Source organism: Trachypithecus francoisi, unplaced genomic scaffold, assembly GCF_009764315.1.
Source record: "Trachypithecus francoisi isolate TF-2019V2 unplaced genomic scaffold, Tfra_2.0 Lachesis_group15, whole genome shotgun sequence".
Taxonomy (NCBI): Eukaryota; Metazoa; Chordata; class Mammalia; order Primates; family Cercopithecidae; genus Trachypithecus; species Trachypithecus francoisi.
Window position 1 is genome coordinate 67282510 of NW_022681460.1, and position 23089 is coordinate 67305598.

At 41.7% G+C, this 23089-nt stretch overlaps 1 protein-coding gene across 2 annotated transcripts in view; it reads right to left on the reverse strand.

Annotated features, from left to right (window-relative positions):
- The window catches only part of SASH1 (SAM and SH3 domain containing 1), a 362686-nt gene that overhangs the window by 108688 nt on the left and 230909 nt on the right, over positions 1-23089 (reverse strand). For both annotated transcript variants that reach the window (XM_033235129.1, XM_033235128.1), the window contains exons 3-4: positions 2191-2241; positions 2015-2064 (exon numbers count right to left, since the gene is read on the reverse strand). In XM_033235129.1, coding sequence (XP_033091020.1) covers positions 2015-2064; positions 2191-2241 — 101 coding nt within the window. The remainder of the gene's footprint in view (positions 1-2014; positions 2065-2190; positions 2242-23089) is intronic.

Genomic DNA, 23089 nt, shown 5'->3' on the forward strand with positions numbered 1-23089 from the left:
TTTATTACTTTTTTCTTTTGAGATGGGGTCTTGTTCTGTCACCCAAGCATGATCACAGCTCACTGCAACCTTAACTTCCTGGGCTCAGGGGACCCACCTGCCTCAGCCTCCCGAGTAGCTGGGACTACAGGTGGGCACCACCACACTTGGCTAATTTTGGGGGGCTGGGGGCAGGGGCATGGTGCTGGATCAGAGAGGGTCTTACTATGTTGCCCAGGCTGATCTCAAACTCCTGGCCTCAAGTGATCCTCCCACTTCAGCCTCCCAAAGTGCTGGAATTACAGGCCTGAGCCTCTGCACCCAGCCATAAAAGTTTTTAAAAGAAAGTGTTTTTAAGTTAAAAGCAAAGGGTAGCATAATTTTCAAAAGCCATTAACAGAGAAATAAAGGACAAAATGTTTTTAAACTTTCAAATTGTTTAGAAGCACATTAAGTTTGAACCACTTAAAATTATAGAGGCAAGATGACAATATTACAAATGGAGACAGTGGGTGTGTGTTTGAATTTTTTCGTTAACCTCAAAGGAGGCCATCAGTCTCTTTCGGCCCCAAGAGCCATGCCACATTTTACTAAGCAAAGGATATAAACACGGAAAGAATGACTGTCCACAATTGAGGGGAAGAAGTACTACCCAGCCTAACTAAGGTTAGTACAAATTTGGTGAGTCACTTCCTCTTAGGAGGAAAAGCAAACATTTCTTGTTTCCTGAAGGATTCAGAGATTCTGAGGGAACACCTGAGCTCTCAGCCTGAATCATGCTACATAAGTAATAAACTAGGGCAGAAAAGGCTACAGCCCATTCACTTGATGCTTCTACCCCACCACAGTACCTCCAAGTTCAAAGTCAAGGTCAACTTGAGTCTTTTTTGTCTATTTCAGCCTCCACATTGCCAGGTTCCTGGGAAGAGGCAAGGTAAGCAAAACAAAAAAAAGCTGACGGATGTGCACAGTTATCCTCGCACCATGAGTGGGCAGTGGCCTTGGTTTGCTGTGGGACATCACCCGCAATGTTCCTCAGTCCAGAACCAAACCCACAAAGCCTCTTAAGTTTAGAATTATAGCTTTCTGGCAAAGCAGCCCTCCTCCCTGAACCGCCTGTGCCAGCAGCACACACACGTGGATGGATTAGGCAAAGCTGTGCTCTAAAGCACACACAAGTTCTCCCCAACGTGTGCTTTGCATTCCAGAAATATTTGATGCCTAAACCACTTCTATGCCTCCCTTGGCATGTACGTACAAGTGGCTCCATGCCAAAGGAAGCGTCTGTTTAGAGATGTAGACTTTCTTTAAATTTTTTTACCATGGAAGATCACAAATAGAACATTCTAGCATAATGATGATGCAATAAAGTAGAAAAAGAAAAGGTTTTAGAAAAAAGATTCTCTTTGTTTTTTGTCTTATTTATGTTGCCTAAAAGAAATACTGAAAATACAACATGAAACATAAAATTAGCTTCTATGAAAGCAGAAATTACAGGGCCCAAGTTGGGTCAAGGAAGCAAAAATATTACCTTTAACAGGAAAGGCTAGGGATCATTTGCCATTTTTTTACACACATGTTCATTGCTGTTTTAAGGTCACCTACCAAAATGAGGTGCAGAAGATGGGTTTTTAATCATTGGTTTATTCTGGAATATAGTACATTTTATTTTTGTATCTTGCTTCTTGATAACTTTCATCCTATATTAAAAATTAATGTAAAAGATGAAAATCCATCTTGGTTAATGCACCTATCCTTTCCCTTTCTCTTTTATTTCCAGAGATTTATTTAGGGTTTATTCACAATAGGCAGTGTAAAATCAGTAACTCTTCACAAAATCCTTAGACATCACTAACTGCATTACAAAACACATTCTTAGCCACCTAGATACATACACATGCATGCAACATGTTAAGGAAAATGACGTTCAAGTCCATAGTACATACGCACACGATCGCCTGTTTGATTTCCGTCAGCATGGACCTAAAAGACACCTTCTCGGAAAGTGATCCTGGGCAGAGGGAGAAAGACTTACTTTCTTTCCACTTCTGGTGTTGACACGGCGCTACAGAAGCCAAGCGACTCCTACGAGAGAAGATTCGTATAGTCAGTGTGGTCAGAGCAGCAGGCTTCATCTGATTTGTACAGAGTGTCACTTAAAAAAAAAAAAGGGCAGAAGCAAAACTAGATGATTAAAGTCATTGTGCTTACTTCGATCTGGGACCGCAGCTGAAGTGACGTGGGGCTAGCGTCGGGTTTCTCCTAAAACAGAACAGATGCCGGTTTAACAGGACTTCCAAACATGTCACACACGAGAAAGACAAATAGACATGTAAGAAGAGAGGGGAGGATTCGGGAAAGGTTAGGGTATAGAGTGAGAGGAGATGGCAGAGATAAGAAGATTTTCTGGGAAAACTAAATACTTTTAAAATGAGAGCTCTGGCCCCCTAAGATTGAACTATTTTCCAAACTTTGCTGCCAGACTCTGCTGACAATTTTATTGCAGAAGAAAAAAAAAAAGCACAATTTCAGTCAAGGGGACTGACAGTTCATGGTGAAATAATTCTGTGGATATATTTAGTTGGTCACTAGGACACTGAATTTACTGCAGCCCATTTGAGTTTAGCTGTTTCCCAAAGACACTAGAGTTCCAATCCACTTTTTTTTTTTTTTTTGGAGACAGAGTCTAGCTCTGTCACCAGGCTGGATGCTGGAGTGCAGTGGCGCGAACTCAGCTCACTGCAACCTCCGCCTTCTGGGTTCAAATGATTCTCCTGCCTTAGCCTCCCGAGTAGCTGGGATTACAGGCACGCGCCACCATGCTCAACTCATTTTTGTATTTTTAGTAGAGATGGGATTTCACCATGTTGGCCAGGATGGTCTCGATCTCTTGACCTTGTGATCTGCCCGCCTCGGCTTCCCAAAGTGCTGGGATTACAGGCATGAGCCACCGCACCTGGCCCCAATCCAGTTTTAAAGTTCTAAATGTATTCAGAGTACTTAGTAGCTTAGGAGAAGTTGTTAATGTCTTTAGGAAGTTGGGAAGCTAACTGAATGTTATCTTGCAGCCTTAAAAATCACTATACTTTCCTAACACAAATGAACTGACCTGTCTGGCAATTTAAAAACAAATACTCTTGGTATCGATTTGATAAATGAAATATAAATACTTGATATTAAGATGCACTGAGGCCGGCACAGTGGCTCACGCCTGTAATCCCAACACTTTGAGAGGCTGAGGTAGGTGGATCACGAGGTCAGGAGATCCAGACCATTCTGGTCAATATGGTGAAACCCCGTCTCTACTAAAAATACAAAAAAAAAAAAAAAAAATCAGCCAGGTGTGGTGGCGTGTGCCTGTAGTCCCAGCTACTCAGGAGGCTGAGACAGAAGAATGGCGTGAACCTGGGAGGCAGAGTTTGCAGTGAACACAGATTGCTCCACTGCACTCCAGCCTGGGTAACAGAAAGAGACTCCGTCTCAAAAAAAAAAAAAAAAAAAGAAAAAGAATATCATTAAATCGTGAGAGGCAGAGGAATCAAAGAATATTATAGATAAAACCATATACTATAATGCCTTCATTTCATACTTCAAGGAGGCTGTATCTCTTTTGAAAGTAAAAGAAAATAAAGAGAGATAAACAAATTACCTGTGATAAAAATAATTATACAAATTATTCATTTTCACATGCATCTAATTGTTCAATTGTCCTTTTCATCATTAACACAATTATAAAACTACACCAATACTGAAAAACTTTTGTTGAATATAAAAGTAGCAATAAAGTATGAAAATAAGTATAACTCAGAGCAAAGTTATACTTTTAAACAAGGAACAGGAATCCAGTGTGAATATAGAATATCAAAATGAATGCACTTTCATGCAGGATTGTGGAGGAGTGTTCCAGGAATCTGTTGCTCAACAACCTGCATGTGGCTGACAATACTGCACCGCATACTTGGGGAAACTGTTGGGAGTGTGAATTTTACGTTATGTGGGTTCTTATTTTTTGTTTGTTTTGTTTTGCTTTTTTGCCACAATGATAAAAAAAGAAAGAATGTGCTGGGATGAGTACATCTGAGAATGGGATGATTGTTGACAAGCAGCCAGAAAGAGAAATGGGATTTAATGGACAAGAATTTAATGAACTGGCAACTCACTCATCCCCTAATCTCAGGCCCTTGTTTGTTATAAAAAGATATCACAGTGGCGTAAAAGCTCCACAGAACTCTCATTAACATCCTCCTGGTTTTCACTGCCACTGTTGTTCATAACAGACATATTTCTGTACCAAATTTGATACACCATTCTACCAAAAAGTATATGGACAATATTCCAAGTGTGAATAGTAGGATGTCAGGCTCAGACACTGTTAACAAAGGGGATATATACTTCTGTACATTTCTGGTGCTTACACACCAACCACAATTTCCCAGGACCTAATCTTTCAGTCTCACATAGAGAAATTTACAAATTTAAACAGCAGGAGGTAAGCAAAAGTATCATTAGCGATTTTTTAATCCCAAATCTTCCTTTCTATTCAGGAGTTGGTACAAAGAACTCAGAGTGATGATGAAACTAAACTGTTAGTTCCTCTGAAATTTTCTCTGAAATTGCCCCTTTAACACTCAATTGCAGCCATTGACCTTCTAAAACCACCAGCAAAAGTGACTGGTTCAGTTCACCTCCACTCCTCCATTTTTACCTTTTCTTCAAGCTGTTCATTTCTACCTCACTAGTAATAGTCATGCTAGGAAACGATCTTTTTTTGTTATAACCATTTATCTGCATTTTTTGAATAGATTTTATTTGCTAAGTGCATCATTTGCCATGTCATATCACAAATGTAACGTATATGGTGTGTATGTATGTTGTGGTATGTATGTTACAAATGTAACATATATGGCAAAATGTACCTGTCCCTGCATATATAAAGTAGTAGCTTATTAACAACCATATTAAATGTTTGATGATAAGGAAGCAAAATTTTAATCATTTCATCTTAGCATGTTCATTTGTTACTTAAAATAGGCATTTGATTCTTTTAGCTATTTAAACAATTTTTTTTTTTTTAAAGAAACAGGGTCTTGCTATGTTGTCCACGCTGCACTGTAGTGGCTATTCACAGGCGTGATCATCACGCACTGCCACCTTATGGCCAGAGCTCAAGCCATTCCTCAGCCTCCCACGTGGCTAGAACTATAATTCATGACCATGCCTAGCTTGTTTAGCTACTTTTCAGAAAATTGATTGGGGCTATAGTTTGACATATAATGTTAAAATCATGGAGACAGGTAATGTTTTCATGCAGAACATTTGTTTCATCAAGGGCAGCTTACTGATGTTGAGCAGGAGATCTTGTATAGTGATATTTCTAGTGACTTATTTTTTTCAAGACCAAGCAAGAGAATGATTTTTTCAGGACGTCTTATTAATTTTATCCCCCAAGGATAAGAGATTTCAGTCATCATTTAGACACATGTCTTACAGCAAACACATTCTAAAGTAAAAATATTGCACAACTGAGGAGAAGCTTGTAAAGTTATCCACTAAGTTAAGGACCTATGAATGCTTGGAGAGAGAAAAATGGAATAAACTATTGGCAAAATTCCATTATCATAACACTGATGAGTGTCACATGATGTCAATGACAAAAGTGCCGAAGAGTAATTACTATAATGTGCCATGTGCCATGCACCTGACTGCTCAGCCACGACCCCTTTATTCAGAGAACAGCTGATGGTTTACAATATAGCTCCTGATCTGGATGTCTTAATGTAGACAGAAATAGTAAACATTGTGAACCTCATCAAAACAGTCATTGAGTATATGTGTAAATATGTGTAACTGTTGGGCATGTTGTAAAAAGAAAGGATCACTGAGAAATAAGACCCTTCTCTCCTCCCCCAAACATATGCCAACTGTTTCAGTTACTACTGCCATGTAACAAATCATCCCAAATGAGTGGCATAAACCAACAAGCATCTTATGATCTTCACAGGTTCTGTGAATATGAATTCAGAAAGACAACAGCAGAAAAGGCTTGCTCTGCTCCACAGTGTCTGGAGCCTCTGCTGGGAACATGGAAAAGCTGGGGATGACTTGATGGGTGGGCTGTAATCACTGGAAAGCTTGCTCACTCCCATGTCTGGAAGCCGATGCTAGGGCTGCATGGGTTGCTGAGGCTTCCTCACAGCAGGATGCTGGGTTGTAAGAGTAAGCATATGGAGAAAGGCAGGCAGCAGCTGTATTGCCCCTTTGGTATTTTGGGGTTTTTTATTTTTTATTTTTTTATTTTTTGAGACAGTATCTCATTCTGTTGCCCAGGCTGGAATTCAGTGGCAAGGTCATGGCTCACTGCAGCCTTGACCTTCCAGGCTCAAAGGATCCTCCCACTTCAGCCTCCCAGGTAGCTGGGACTACAGGCACATGCCACCATGCCTGGCTAATTTTTTTGTACTTTGTGTAGAGATGGGGTTTCACCATGTTGCCCAGGCTGGTCTCGAACTCCTGGGCTCAAGCAATCTGCCCACCTTGGCCTCCCAAAGTGCTGAGATTTGTATTGCCTCCTATAACAGCCTCCTATGGTAAGATATCTGCCAGAGTCACAAGCCCTCCCAGGTGTTAGAGGGTTCACAGCCCCCTCTCTCAGCTGAGGGAGTGCCAAAGCCACACCATGAGAGCAACATGGATGGCAGACATCGCTGCGGCCAGCTTTGGGAATTACAGTCCACCATGCTGACTGTCAAGGAAGTGGGCCTGCTCATGAGTTTTCAAAATGACGAATGGGGTGCAACCATTTACTCATGACAATATCCGGAAGGATTATCTTGTGGCTTTCACAACATTTACTCAAGTATATCTTGGCAATAGTCAGCCTGAATTATCACTTCAGGTCAAAATATTGCACTGTATTAGGCTGCAATGATCATGTCTCTCATTTCAAACCCGTAATTATAGAAAATTTTAAATATACAAAAGTAAAGAGAAGAGGACAGTAAACTCCCCAAATACTATACCCAGCTCCAACAATCAGCAGTTCAGAGTTGACTTTGTTTCCTCTATACCTTCGCCCTTACTTCATGTTCATCTCATTTTACTTTGAAGAAAATCCCAGACATCAAATCATGAAATATCACCATTTCTAAGTTAAGAATTAGCTATCAGAGTTCCTTAACTGTTGCTCAATCTTGAGCACGTGGCTCTATCACCAAGAATTTCACTCTTTCCTAGCACTGGAGGACTTTCTTTGATCATAAGGAAAAATCATATTTATGCAATTTAGATACTCCATCCAAATGTTGCAAAGGGACATGAAGAAATGCATTCTGAAGTTGAATGTAACTTTAGAGTTTATTAGAAAAGTATTCACTATTGTTTCCTAAGTGTAAAGATATTATCCTTTATTTTATTTTATTTTTTTGAGTCAGAGTCTGGCTCTGTCTCCCAGGCTGGAGTGCAATGGCGTGATCTTCGGCTCACTGCAACTTCCGCCTCCCAGGTTCAAGCGATTCTCCTGCCTCAGTCTCCAGAGTAGCAGGGAATACAGATACCCACCAGCACGTCCAGCTAATTTTTGTATTTTTAGTAGAGATGGGGTTTCACCATATTGGTCAGGCTGGTCTCTTGGCCAGCCTGGTCTCAAACTCCCGACCTCGTGATTCACCCCCAGCTCGGCCTCCCAAAGTGCTAGGATTACAGGCATGAGCCACCATGCCCGGCAATGCTTTTCATTTTTTTTTCTTATTTCCTTTTCCCTCCAATAGCAACAAGGTCTCATTATGTTGCCCAGGCTGGTCTCGAACTCTTGGTCTCAAGCAATCCTTCCACCTCAGCCTCTGAAAGTGCTGGGATTACAGGTATGAGCCACTGCACCTGGCTACATCCTTTAAAATTTCTGAATATGATATGTTCATAAACTTTGCTTGGAAAAAGCATATTCTAAGCAGAATTTAATGAGAAATTACTCCACGATATGGTCCATGTTCAATTAAAGGACTCAGAATGACCTGGGAGAGTCACACAACACTGGTGGTTGAACTTGAATCTTAAGTTAGGGCATTATAATTTAGTTTGAAATGTTTTAAATACGTTAAAAAAAGAAGTGAATTGTGAATTTTTTCTGTGGCTGGTGAGGTGAGATTCTGAAATTTGACCTATAGATTTAATTGCTCATCATTAAGTCACATATGGATACCTTAGTTAAAATGACAAATCTCATTAACATTACAAACTCTTAAAGAAACCCTCCCAAGTTATGTGTGACAGTGAAAACTAAACACAAATATAAATATATCCCAACATGAACGCATGCATGTTTGTACATACATGTATGTGTACACATGGAGAAAAAAACGCTGAGAGTATATCTCACTGAATTTTTTTACCAGCATGTAGTCTTGCATTACTTTTTTGTAAAGATGAAAGATTACATCTTTAGAAAAGATGGGAGGCTGAAGCAGGCAGATCACAAGGTCGGGAGATCAAGACCATCCTGGCTAACACGGTGAAACCCCATCTCTACTAAAAACACAAAAAATTAGCCTGGCGTGGTAGCTGTAGTACCAGCTACTCGGGAGGCTGAGGCAGAAGAATGGCGTGAACTTGGGAGGCAGAGCTTGCAGTGAGACAAGATTGTGCCACTGCACTCCAGCCTGGGCAACAGTGTGAGACTCTGTATCAAAAAAAAAGAAAAAGAAAAAAAAATCTCCAGTTCCCCTATGTTTTAAAATTATCTACATGTGTATGTCTATAAATGCAGGAAAAAATATCTGAAAGAATTCTACACGCCAATGGTTACTACTCAATTTATAACCTTTTCCAATTACTTTAATTGGAATTAAAGTAATTACTTTAATTACTTTTAAAACACAATAAAAGACAAATATAACAAATCCCTTTATAATAAAAATATACATATACAAATTATTCACATATTTTTAAAAACATAATAAAAGCCCCCAAAGTTAACTTTGATAACAATTTAAGTTGTAGCCCAACAATTAAGCTAAAAAGCTACCTAAGAAATGTTAAAACAGGCTGGCCATGGTGGCTCATGCCTGTAATCCCAGCACTTTGGGAAGCCAAGGCGGGCGGATCACAAGATCAGTAGTTCAGGATCAGCCTGGCCAATATAGTGAAACCCTGTCTTAATACAAAAATAAGCCAGGTGTGATGGCACGCACCTATAGTCCCAGCTACTCAGGAGGCTGAGGCACGAGAATGGCTTGAACTGGGAGGCAGGAGTTGCAGTGAGCAGAGATCGCGCCACTGCACTCCAGCCTGGGTGACACAGAGAGACTCCATCTCAAAAAAAAAAAAAAGAAAAAGAAAAAGAAATAAAGAGGCATTGATACTTTATTTATCAAGTTAGGTCATGGCTAGTATTAAAATATTTTCTTGATGTGTTAAAATTTGTATATTTTATTACTAATAGAGAAAGACCATGCTGAAATGATTTCATATTTATAGTTTGACTGAAAGAGGCTCCACTATAATATCATATAGTTAAAAAGAAAAATGAATCAGGTGATCAAAAATCTTACTGGGGAGAAAAACCTCAATGCATTTATTGTCAGATTGGATAATTTGTAGAAACAATAGTTCCGCAAATGTTTATTGTATCTAACACAGAAGCTAAATAAATAAATCCAACAATAAAAGCAAAACCCAAGTATTGCAAGATGAAATCAGGAGTTTGCCAAAACCAAAGCCAAACCAAATGTGCACTTGTGTGTGCTTTCACCTGCTTGTGTATGTATACACACACACGTCTACAGTCACACTGAAAGGGACTAGGTCAGATACAAAACTAGGTCTCTGTCCCTAAATGATGACATTCTGGCTTTAGGACCTACATCCCATTGTGCAAAATACCAGATTCAAAAACCCACCCAGGGCAGAATTAGATCCTGGAAAACAAATATCATGCCCTCATCCCCACTCCCACCCAGGGCAGAATAAGGTCCTGGAAAACAAATACCATGCCCTCATCCCCACTCCCACCCAGGGCAGAATAAGGTCCTGGAAAACAAATACCATGCCCTCATCCCCACTCCCACTTTGTCTCCACCTCGTATGGAAATCCACATGTTACTCCTCCCTTAATGCTGCCAAGGTTCCAAGACAAATGAACTTCGCAGCTGGAAAAGCAGGAGGGACAAATCCCCCTTCTGTTCCAAAAACGGAGAGGAAGAATACCAGGCGCCCACCAGCTCAGCTCAGTGCCAAGTTCTCCTCCTCCACACTAGGTACAGGAAGGAAGAGGTGGAAAAAGCCAGAGGCGATCGGATGCTTAGCCACATGCAGCTAAAAGTAAAATGCCACATGCTACTTCTGACGCATGCGATTAATGGAGGGATCCAAGCTCTGAACTGCTGGGGAAAGTTGCTGCCAGTCATAGATTTACATGGTTCCTAATGCTTTACGAGATGGCCGTAGAGTTGTGGTATCTCCCAGTTGGCAAACTATACTACATGTGTTTTTCACAGGAGAGATCCTTACCAAGTAACAGATAAAGTAGATGAACAGAAACTTCCAGGTAAACTCTACTTAAAAATGTATACATTGGCCAGGCATGGTGGCTCACGCCTGTAATCCTAGCATTTTGGGAGGCCGAGGCGGGCAAATCACCTGAGGTTGGAAGTTTGAGAACAGCTTAACCAACATGGAGAAACCCCATCTCTACTACAAATACAAAATTAGCCTGGCGTGCCTGTAATCCCAGCTGTTTGGGAGGCTGAGGCATGAGAATCGCTTGAACCCAGGAGGCAGATGTTGCAGTGAGCCGAAATTGTGCCATTGCACTTCACCTGGGCAACAAGAGCAAAACTCAGTTTCAAAAAAACAAAAAAAAAAAATTGTATTACCTTGTACACTATCTAGTATATATCGGCTTTTATTTGGTTCCCCCCTCATTACAAATGGGTCCTCATGATCAGATTCAAATAGGTTATTTCTCACCTTTTAAAGGAGGCCCCTTTCTCCATGTTTTAAACCTAAAAATACCATCACATCTTTATTTTTATTGAAAAATCAAAGAGACTGTAACTATTTGCAAAGTTCTGGGAGTCCAAGCTTTGACTCCATGACCTGCTGGCTGCTGTTTAACCTCTCAGTCCTGGCTGACCTGTCTCAGATGAACCAGCCATCCCACTAGATGAGCTCCAGCAGTCAACACATGGATTAGTGCAGGGCAATCAGGCATGTAGATCCCAGGGCAACCTGAAAGTCAACATTCTCACCTTTGCCAGGAAATCATTCCACTCTTGTCCGACTTCCCTATTCCAGTCAATTCACGGAAAATGTGTCAACTTTACCAGGACTTAAAATTCAACATTATCGGCCAGGCATGATGGCTGACACCTATAATGCAGCACTTTGGGAGGTTGAGGTGGGCGGATCATCTGAGGTCATGAGTTTGAAACCAGCCTGGTCAACATGGTGAAACCCTGTCTCTACTAAAAATACAATAATTAGCTGGGCGTGGAGGCAGGTGTCTGTAGTCCCAGCCACTAGAGAGGCTAAGGCAGGAGAATAGCTTGACCCTGGGAGGCGGAGGTTGCAGTGAGCCGAGATTGCGCCACTGTACTCCAGCTTGGGCGAGAGTGACTCCATCTCAAAAAAAAAAAAAATCTATTGTCTTAGGAATCTTCTCACTCCCCACTAAATCAGCTGCCCAAAGCTACTGCTTTTCTCTTCCTGAGGTTTCTTGCATCCATCCAGTGAATCCATTCCACTTGTAGTCCTTTGCCTCACAGCTACCTGGGCTACCAGCGTATGGTTGCATGGAAAGTACTGTCAGCTAGGAGACTGGAGTCCAGTTCTGCTCCTCACTGCAGTGCAACCTTTAGAACCTGTTTTATTTTGTTTGGTTTGGTTTTTCCAATGGCAACAAAAGGCAAATGGACCACTTGATCATCTTTAGGGTCCTTTTTACTCTAAAAGGACTGTGATAAGTGGTGTCATGCCCCTCTAATCACTATTGTCAACTCCATCTTCTGGAAATAGTACTCTGTGTCTCTGCTATTCAAAATATGATTTGTGGACCATCTGCATTAGCATCACCTGGGAACCTGCTATACATCCAGTCGTGGTCCCATCCCAAACCTCCTGAATCAAAATCTGCAATTTGCCAAAATTCCCCAGTGATGTGTACTGTTTGAGAAACTCACTGCTTCTGTGTCACTTCTCTCTTTCAAATCCTTCATGGAGGCCGGGTGCAGTGGCTCACTCCTGTAATCCTAACACTTTGGGAGGCCGAGGTAGGTGGATTGCTTGAGGTCAGGAGTTCGAGACCAGCCTGGCCAACAGTGTGAAACCTCATCTCTACTAAAAATACAAAGATTAGCCGGGCATGGTGGCATGCACCTATAATCCCAGCTACTTGGGAGGCCGAGGCAGGAGAATTGCTTGAACCCAGGAGGCGAAGCCTGCAGCGAGCTGAGATGGCACCACTGCACTCTAGCCTGGGTGACAGAGCGAGACTCTGACTAAAACAAAACAAAATAAAATTCACAAAATCTTTCATGGAAACACAATACAGACAGGATGAAGTCCACGTTTTGGAAGAAGAAGGTCCTTCACCAAATAGCCTGATCATAAACCCTCTTAGTGAACAATTACCATGTCCTCTGTTCTCTGAGTGCAGACTGAGCCTGGTGTCTCACTTCTGCTGATGCTACTTAGAATGTTTCTCCTTCCTATCCATCCAAATTTACTCATCCTTTAGTTCCAATTCCAATATGCTCACCTATTTAACCTTCTCTGCCCACTTGTGCCTTAAATGACATGCCTGAGTATGGACATGCCAATGACTAGCCACATCACATAATCGTTAAATTTACCTATAGGTAGCAACTCTTCTACTCACTTCCTGGTTTTCCTCAATTAGACTGTAAATGGCCTTCCAATGAATTCCTGTTGAAATTCATTGTGTGCCACCACAATCCATCAAAATCTATTTACTTAGCATTTATTATCTGCCAGGACATCCCCTTGAGAATGCTACTTTCTACAGCATTTCACAGGCTCTCTGTACAAGGGAGTACTACTGGGAATCTATTGGTTTGTTTTGTATTTTTTGTTTTTGTGTTTTTTAAAGAGATGGGATCTTGCTTTGTCGCCCACGCTAGAGTACAGTGGTGTGACCATAGCTCACTACAGCTTTGACCTCCAAGACTCAAGTCATCCTCCTGCCTCAGGCTACCAAGTAGCTGGGGCTGTGCGTACACACCACCATGCCTAATTTATTTTTTTTGAGATGGAGTCTTGCTATGTTGGCCAGGCTGGTCTCAAACTCCTGGCCTCAAGCAAGCCTCCCACCTCAGCCTCCCAAAGTGGTGGGATTAGAAGTGTGAACAATTGTCCTAGTCCTGGTTTGTTCAAATTGGATCACTTTGCCAATAAGCCTGACTCTTTTTCCATTCCTTTTTTTTTTTTAAGAGACAGGGTCTTGCTCTGTCACCCAGGCCTAGGTTGGAGTGCAGTCATAGTTCACCTCCCAGGCTCAAGCAATCTTCCTGCCTCAGCCTCCTGGATAGCTGGGACTACAGGTATGTGCTACCATGCTCAGCTTCCTTCTTTTAATTTGTGTTTGTACTTTTACTGTATGGCACGTGTATTTTCATGTTTTTATTTAAGATTTACTTTGGGATTGCAGAGTTACACTAGGAAGTAAAAGTAATTCAACAAATATTTAAGATCTATGACTTAGATACATAAGAACTTAAAACAGAATGTTGTTATGTTTAATCACTTTTAGGTAAAAATCAGTAGTGGCCTGTCAGTTTCTTCATCCATACCTAACTCTTCAGCTTTTCATACCTCATTTCACCCATATTGCTTGAGGTATAACAGAAGATGTTAGTCATTGTTCTGAACCCCCATAAGCTCTTGGCCTGGTATAAGAAATTTTCTTCCGAGTGAAACTGAAGGAAAAATACTCTCGTCCCACCATATCAAAGAAGAAAGGTTCTAAGGGGAAAATTTTTATTTCACAGCTGAAGAATTCTATTCCACCAACTGCAACCTTAAAGTCTCACCATAATTAAGGGATCAGTGAATTTCTGCAAGCTTTCATAAGAAAGAAACCTGAAGTGGCAATTTCCACTCAGTCATTAATGCTCTGTGTTAAAATAATTGAGTATTTTGCTGTGTTAATTTATATACTTTCTTTTTCTTTTTTTTTTTTTTTTTTTTTTTGAGATAAAGTTTCACTCTTGTGGCCCCGGCTGGAGTGCAGTGGCACTGTCTCAGCTCACTATAACCTCTGCCTCTCAGGTTCAAGCAATTCTCCTGCCTCAGCCTCCCGAGTAGCTGGGATTACAGTTGTGTACCACCATGCCAGCTAATTTTTGTATTTTTAGTAGAGACAGGGTTTCATCATGTTGGCCAGGCTGTCGCAAACTCTTAACCTCAAGTGATCAGCCTGCCTTGGCTTCCCCAAGTGCTGGGATGAGCCACCCCCCCCGCGCCTGATAGTTTATATTCTGCAGTATTAGTTACTTATTTATTTAGTATTAGTTACTTATTTATTTAGGCCTCACCACATTCCAAAAAATGACGTAAGGTGGCTAAGTAACTTAGTTCAGTGTTACATGATAAAAGTAAAAAGCTAAAGAGCTAATTAATTTCTATGATACAAATAGCAGAGGAAACAAGACTATAAAGTAGAGTAGACCCAGGGATTCGGTTAGTTCATAAAAGGTGAGCCATGGGATACCACAGTACAGACGGACCACATGCTCAGTTACCAGATGGATGTTACTATACTTTTATGTCTTAAGGTAGCCATAGGAATCTTTCCCCAAGTAAAAATTTCTCCTCTGGCTTCTGGCAGAGATAACACACTATTATTCTGAAAGATATCATATGGAAAATTCTGGAAGAAGTCACCTTGCTCTGGAAATGCTTTCACACTGGGCAAAGCTGAAATTAGGTCTGAGATCCCCAAGTGAAAGCAGAGGAGCATACCAAGCGGGCCTCCCTGAGGTCCACACTCCCCTACCCATTCGGAGGAGTCAAGAAGTTCCCAGGGCAGGAGCAGAAATCAGTCTGGGAGGACAAGAGGGTGAGTTCCACCATCCTGAAGCATGGCTGTGCTAAAACACATCAGAGTTGAATTGGTTAAATTCAGGAGTAATTTGAATCTAAGAGGGTCAAGCTTGGTGCTCCCACACCTCATGTGAAACAAGGCATATAATTCTTTAATGTCTAAACTGTCTTTGTTTAAAAATATGTACTAGATCGTTTAAGCTACAACTTTACCAATGTTGAGTGCATACCACATACCAAGCATTTTGCATGGAGACAAGAATAAGATCTATACACCACAATGTGGCAATGGATCATTTCAATAAGATGTGGGTGTTGTGTTAGAAGAATGCACCTTTTACAGTGTACAAAACATAGGTTATATAAATGTCATCATTAAAAGGCACAGTGTCCTTGAAGACATTTTAGTTATCCTAAAAAACGAACCCAACAAGTTCTATAATTCAATTTTTCACTCTACTAGCAGGACTTGGCATATCCACACTATAACCCACTCCCTGGGTGCATTTCCCAGGGGTACAGACCATGATATCTGGCCATTCTAGATGGTAGTGGCCATCCCCAGAATCCTCTCACCCTCCCTGTTCTCATCCCATGCTTCCTAAGTTATCTTCTTTGCTTTTTTTGAGACTCTGTCTCACTCTGTTGCCCAGGCTGGAGTGCAGTGTGCAGTGGCACAATCTCAGTTCACTACAACCTCTGCCTCCTGGGTTCAAGTGAGTCTCCTGCCTCAGCCACCCAAGTAGCTGGGATTATAGGCATGCACCATGCACACTGAGCTTTTATATATATATTGTATTTTTAGTAGAGATGGGGTTTTGCCATGTTGACCAGTCTGGTCTCGGACTCCTGGACTCAAGTGACCAGCCCGCCTCGGCCTCCCAAAGTGCTGGGATTACCACCGTGAGCCACCATGCCCGACCACTAAGTAATCTTCTGAGTACATCTTGTTGCTCACTGGGATTGACTAACATGAGACAAAAGTGACAGGAAGCCCTACATAAGCTCATTTCCTTTTGCTTTCTCTGTTTTTTTTCCATCGCCTCTTGCATCTAATCATTCCATAATTTTAAAAAATATTTACTGAGCCCATAAGTCAACGAGGATAAAACAGTGAAAGAGACACACACTGCTTTCCATCTAGGGGCTTCCATCTAGTGAATTCTAAAGTCACTCATTTTGCATTTCAACTCTTAAGCCACAGGTGCAACACTCCTTCTATTCTGGCACCAGGTTCATGACATCTGGGTAACTGTGCTTGGCTGTGCATGCCACATTTCCCAGGGACAATGGAAACCAGAGCACCTTCACTAGAATGGTGTCTGGAAATGGTGTCAAATACTCAGGATCAATTGGAGGAAGCAGGGCTGTTTACACAGAGAAGGGAAGAAAAATATAAACATGGGAAAGGCTTCCAGGGAGCAGGGAACTGCCCAGTGAAGAGCTGCCCAACCTCTTTCCCCACAGCGGTCCCCTGACAATGATAGCACACTGCACACTAGGAGAAACTGAGAAGATTTTAAATGGGAAAAAAAAGTACTTTATTTATTTATTTATTCATTTATTTACTTATTTATTTATTTTGAGATGGAGTTTCACTCTTGTTGCCCAGGCTAATAGAGTGCAGTGGCACGATCTCGGCTCATTGCAGCCTCCGTCTCCCGGGTTCAAGCCATTCTCTTGCCTCAGCATCCCCAGTAGCTGGGATTAGAGGTGCCCGCCACCACACCCAGCTAAGTTTTGCATTTTCAGTAGAGACGGGGTTTCACCATGTTGGCCACACTAGTCTTGAAGTCCTGACTTCAGGTGATCCGCCCTCCTTGGCCTCCCAAAGTGCTGGGATTACAGGTATGCGCCACCACACCTGGTCAAAAGTATTCTTTTAAAATAATATCTAATGACCATCGAGAAAATAAAATCAGGTCAGACACAGTGGCTCAGAGAGGCTGAGACAGGAGAATCACTTGAACCTGGGAGGCAGAGGTTGCAGTGAGCCAAGATCGTGCCACTGCACTCCAGCCTGGGGGACAGAGGGAGACTCAGGAAAAAAAAAAAAAAAAAGGAGAAGGGGGGAGGAGGGGAGCGGAGCAGAGGGAAGGGAAGAGAGAAAAGAAAAACAGTATTAGTGAAGATATTAAATACTGAATTGACATAATACTTTCAAATAAAATATTTTCCAATTTTTTCAAGAACCTTGAGCTTACTTCTTTGAAAATAACTGTTTGAAGTAACTGTCTATATGCTTGAAAGAACTACACGCCATTCCAGATCAAGATGTTCAGTGATGACCTCTTGATTAGTAACAAGAAGTTTTACTCAAACTAAGAGGTAAAAATTATTTTAACCTTTTTTACAACCATTTTAAATTTATTAAGCATTTTACAGCCAACAGAAATATGGCAATTTCTATTTCAAGAATGTAACAGCACCTTATTTCATTAACAGACATAGTGAAATCTCTTATGAAAACATAACATATTTTAAATCTAGTTTAATTTTTTGATGAGGTACTATAATATACTGACAAAGTTCTTTTGTGTAGCCTTTTACATGCAGTGTTCACCCTGAAGCTAGCTGGGCCACACTGGTCCAGAGCTGCCTCCCACCATACCTGACCACTGCACCTTGCACTCCATGTCTGAAGCTTCAATCCACCTCTTCCACGAGCTTCAGGGACCCTTGACTGTGATGGCCAAGTTTGCCACGAAAGTGCGTATCACCCATCCTGTGTACTGCTCATGGGCGTCACATACACCACTCTGCCCTGGGACCATGCTCCCATAAGCCCTGTCAGTGGTTCTCAAACTTAGTGCCTTGCAATCCCTGGAGGGCATCTTAAACACAGATTGCTGGGTCCTACCCAAGAGCTTAATCTGCATTTTTACCACGTTGCCAGGTGACGCTGATGCTGCAGGCTGGGGAACCACACTTCAAGAACTACTGGTCCAAAGAAGGCTGCTCAGAGCTGCTTCTAGTCAGATTCAGGGACCTGCAGGTGAAGGGGTAAGTATATCTGGAGCCCCGCTTGAAGTCTGCCCTGGTTTTCAGTGCCCTAGAAGGGATGATCAAGACTAAGAATTTTAAAGTTAAAAGGAGGCTGGACTCAGTGGCTGACACTAGTAATCCCAGTGCTACGGGAGGCCCAGGCAGGAAGATCCTCAGAGGCCAGGAGTTAGAGGTTACAGTGAGCTATGATTGTACCACTGCACTGCAGCCTGGGCAAACAGAACAAAGCCCCATCTGGCTGGACATGGTGGCTCACACCTGTAACCCCAGAACTTTGGGAGGCCGAGGTGGGCGGACAACTTGATGTCAGGAATTTGAGACCAGCATGCCAACATGGTGAAACCCCATCTCTACTAAAAATATAAAAATTAATCAGGCATGATAGCACATGCCTGTAATACCAAATGCTCGGGAGGCTGAGGCAGGAGAATCAGTTGAACCCAGGAGATGGAGGCTGCAGTGAGCTGAGATTGTGCCACCGCACTCCAGCCTGGTCCCGAAAAAGGAAGAAGCAGAAGCAGAAGCAGAGGAAGAAGCAGCAGCAGCAGAATAAGCAGCAGAAGAAGCAGAAGCAGAAGCAGCAGCAGAAGAAGAGGAAGAGGAAGGGGAAGGGGAAGAGGAAGGGGAAGGGGAAGAGGAAGGGGAAGGGGAAGAGGAAGAGGAAGGAGAAGGAGGAGGAGAAGGAGGAGAAGAAGGAGAAGGAGAAGAAGGAGGAGAAGGAGAAGGAGGAGGAGGAGAAGGAGAAGGTGAAGGAGGAGGAGGAGAAGGAGAAGGTGAAGGAGGAGGAGGAGAAGGAGGAGAAGGAGGAGGAGGAGAAGGAGAAGGAGGAGAAGGTGAAGGAGGAGAAGGAGAAGGTGAAGGAGGAGGAGGAGAAGGAGGAGGAGGAGGAGGAGAAGGAGAAGGAGAAGGAGAAGGAGGAGAAGGTGAAGGAGGAGAAGGAGAAGGAGGAGAAGGAGAAGGAGGAGGAGGAGAAGAAGAAGAAGGAGAAGGAGAAGGTGAAGGAGGAGGAGGAGAAGAAGAAGAAGGAGAAGGAGAAGGTGAAGGAGGAGAAGGAGAAGGAGGAGAAGGAGGAGGAGGAGAAGAAGAAGAAGGAGGAGAAGGTGAAGGAGGAGAAGGAGAAGGAGGAGAAGGAGGAGGAGGAGAAGGAGGAGAAGGAGAAGGAGGAGGAGGAGGAGAAAAAGACACTATCTCTAAAAGAAAAAAAAATTAAAAAGACAAAGATGGACTCACCACCATTTCATTAAAAAGGATGGGGGAGGAGGGCAAGCAGAGCCAGGTGTCCAACAATAGAATAAATTACTTACAACACGTGGAAACCACATCAATGGAGCATTCAGGCTTGACTGCAGGACTGTCTGCTGTCTGGGATGGGGAGTTTTTTTGTTTGTTTGCTTGTTTGTTTGTTTTTCAGAAACTGGTCAGACCTCTGACTGACTACTATAATTCCACTACTTGATTGGAGTGTAATCATTGGAAATAAAATTAAGTTATTGTGGTATGATTTATCTTTTACATGATTTTTTTTTTAATGGTAGAAGGAACTACAAGTTCTAGCCTAATGACTCAAACATTTGAAACAGATGACCTTCAGAATTTGGCAACAACCTATAACTGAACAAACATTTATGTCTTCATCTATTCAACCAGTGTTTCCTGACCAGTTTGTACTGAGTTGACGTGCTGGGTACTGGCAGTATAAAAAAAATAGTCACTGACCTTCAGGAGCTCACAGTTAAGTAAGAGAAACAGTAACTGAGAATATAAAAAACTAAAGGCTCTCGTGTTATCATATAAATAACGTTGGAACTTATTAGTATGTAGATTGGGTGACTGAATGGGGGATTTACAAAATTATGTAGCCTGATCAAACAGGAGGTGCTAAATGTGGATGGTTTCACTAATAGATCAGCTCACATTTTGTCCTAATGAAGTGTCACTATTATTGTTGTCTTTGCTATTGTAAAATCAAGTGGTGCTATCATGACATTTAACCACTTTCCTTTCTCATTCTCTGAACCATATTTTCAAACCATCTTTAAATACTGTGTAACCATCTTTAAAAAACTCCAGAATCAATTGCAAGCCAATACATTTTGAAATCATCAGCCACAAACTTGCTTTTAAAATAAATAAACTTTTGAATTAGTCATGTTGTATAAAAAACACATGGGGCCGGGCGGGGTGGCTCACGCCTGTAATCCCAACACTTTGGGAGGCCGAGGCGGGTGGATCACAAGGTCAAGAGATTGAGACCATCCTGGCCAACATGGTGAAACCCTGTCTCTAATAAAAATACAAAAATTATCTGGGTGTGGTGGTGCGCACCTGTAGTCCCAGCTACTCAGGAGGCTGAGGCAGGAGAATTGCTTGAACCCAGGAGGCGGAGGTTTCCGTGAGCCAAGATCACGCCATTGCACTCCAGCCTGGTGACATAGCAAGACTCCATCACTCCATCTCAAAACACACACACACACACACACACACACACACACACACACAGATAGGTATCATATTATTTGAGAAAGAAAATATATAAAAATTGGAATCTCAGCGACAAATGGCAAACTTTAGCCCAGGGCAAACTTTTTATTGGTCTATTATAAATGCTTGCAAAATCAGGTTTATAATGGAAACACAGGCAGACAAAGTCCCAATGTAATATACATAAATGATATGTTTCTGTTCTTCTATAGTGATTTTCCTCCCTTCTGAGCATTAATCTTTGAATGGCTTACTCTATAAATTATGAAACTTAGTTCAAAAGCAAATGAAATTTAAAATACCCATTTATTGAATGGCAAAAGTGCCATGTTGAAATTACTGTGATTTATCTGTGTCTGCAATTGTTACTATAGCAAACATACTTCATTGCTCAAAATTATTACCTTGTTGCATAGTTTACTCTGGTTTAAACATAAATTTATCCCGCTGTTCAAAACAGCAGCTGTTTGTCAGGGTCGTGTTCATTCATCCACAGCCACAAGGCCCAACTTTTTCTTTCTACAACTCTAAAGTGGCACACTGACGTATACACATAACACTCACTTTCTGGAAACCAATTAAATTCACATGGATCACTGACTACTAATATGGGAGGAGGGGACAAGGTGGAGTACTGTTTATCCAGAACAGAGTTCATCTCCATGCTCACATGCCTACTTGGACCCCACATGGTTCTGGCAGCTCAGGCAGAAAGCATAGATTGGCACTATAAAAGCAGCCCTGTCTGCAAAACAAATGGGATTCTTGGGCATTGGTGCTTGTGGGCACTGCCATCCCAGTGACTGAGTCATTGCTGCTGTGCCTAGGAAGAGAGATTCTGGTTGAAAATCCAACCTTTCCTCCATACGAAGAGGAGGGCCTGCTCCTTTCCCTCCTCACCATTTACCTGGTAGAGAAGTTGTGCAAAAATGCATCCTCTCCACCTGGGAGAAATGTGCCACATTCATGATAATGGACTAAATGGCTCACTATATAAAAAGTGCTGATAAATAAACAAGAAAGGTATTACTTTAAATAGAAAAATGAGCAAATGACTTTAAGAGATGAGTCAGAAAAATAAGGATAGAAAAATATGTGTGTTCTTATAAATAACGAGAGAAATATAGCTTAAAAGCACAATAAGATTACTTTTCAAACTGGTAACTTTTTCTCCCTAAATACTGGGAAGTATAAAATAAGAACAGGGCAGGAGTGCTGCTGGTGGGAGTGCAGACTGTAGAATATTTCCAGGTGATCAACAGTGTTTCAAAAGTCTTTCAAATGTTCCTACTTTTCAGCCTGCTACACTCCTATCTAAAAATTGGCCCTGGCTGGGCAAGGTGGCTCATGCCTGTAATCCCAGCACTTTGGGAGGCCGAGGTGGGTGGATCACCTGAGGTCAGGAGTTCAAGACCAGCCTGGCCAACATGGTCAAACCCCGTCTCTACTAAAAATACAAAAATTAGTTGGGCATGGTGGCATGAGTCTATAGTCCCAGCTACAGGCTCTGTTTGGAGACAGAGTGAGACCCTGTCTCCAAAAGAAAAGAAAAAAAGAAAAAAAGAAAGAAGTGACCATGAACATCTTTAAATATATATTTTTACCTTAAGAGTTCACTGTCTTCCTAGGGCCAATTATTTTTATCATTTATTATTATTATTTTTTCTGAGATGGAGTCTCGCTCTGTTACCCGGGAGTGCACTGGAGTGCAGTGGCAGAATCTCGGCTCACCACTACCTCTGCCTCCCAGGTTCAAGTGATTCTCCTGCCTCAGCCACCCTGAGTAGCTGGGATTACACGCATGCGCCAACACGCTCAGCTAATTTTTTTGTATTTTTAGTAGAGGCGGGGTTTTGCCGTGTTGGCCAGGCTAGTCTCGAACTCCTGACCTCAAATGATAAACCCACCTCAGCCTCCCAAAGTGCTAGGATTACAGGTGTGAGCTACCGTGTCCGGCCACTTATTTCTATAATAACAAAAAATTGGAAATTGCCTAAATAGTTCAAATTGGGGGACACAAATTATGATAATACTCAAAGAAAAGGGTACATAACGATTTTTAAAAATATGGAACAATAATTCATAAGGGAAAGGTAATCCTTGGTGAAGATTAAGGAATATGAACAAGCACACCATATACACAGCTTGAAGTCATTGTATATTTTGGTATATGGTGTACATATATAAACAGTGGCATGTAAACTCCCTGGGGAAGGAAATTTTGTACGTTTTTTTCACTGGTGTATCTTCAGAACCTAGCAGAGTGTCTAGCACTTAATAGATACTCAATATTTACAGAACAGATGTATATATAAGACAAAAGCATTTGGTTATATCTGAGTTGCATGTGTGAATGGGGACTTAAGTATCACCTTTATTTTTTTAGGCCTTCTGACTTTTCTACAATGTATATATACAAATTTTAAGTTGAAAGCAAAACAAAAATGTTTCCGTTTAAAATCGGTTTTTCTTAATGTTATTCCTTCTATAGACCCAGAGTCAGATTTGATCTAAAATTTACATACACAAACATGCACACTATCAAGATTCTACACAACTGAGATACAGA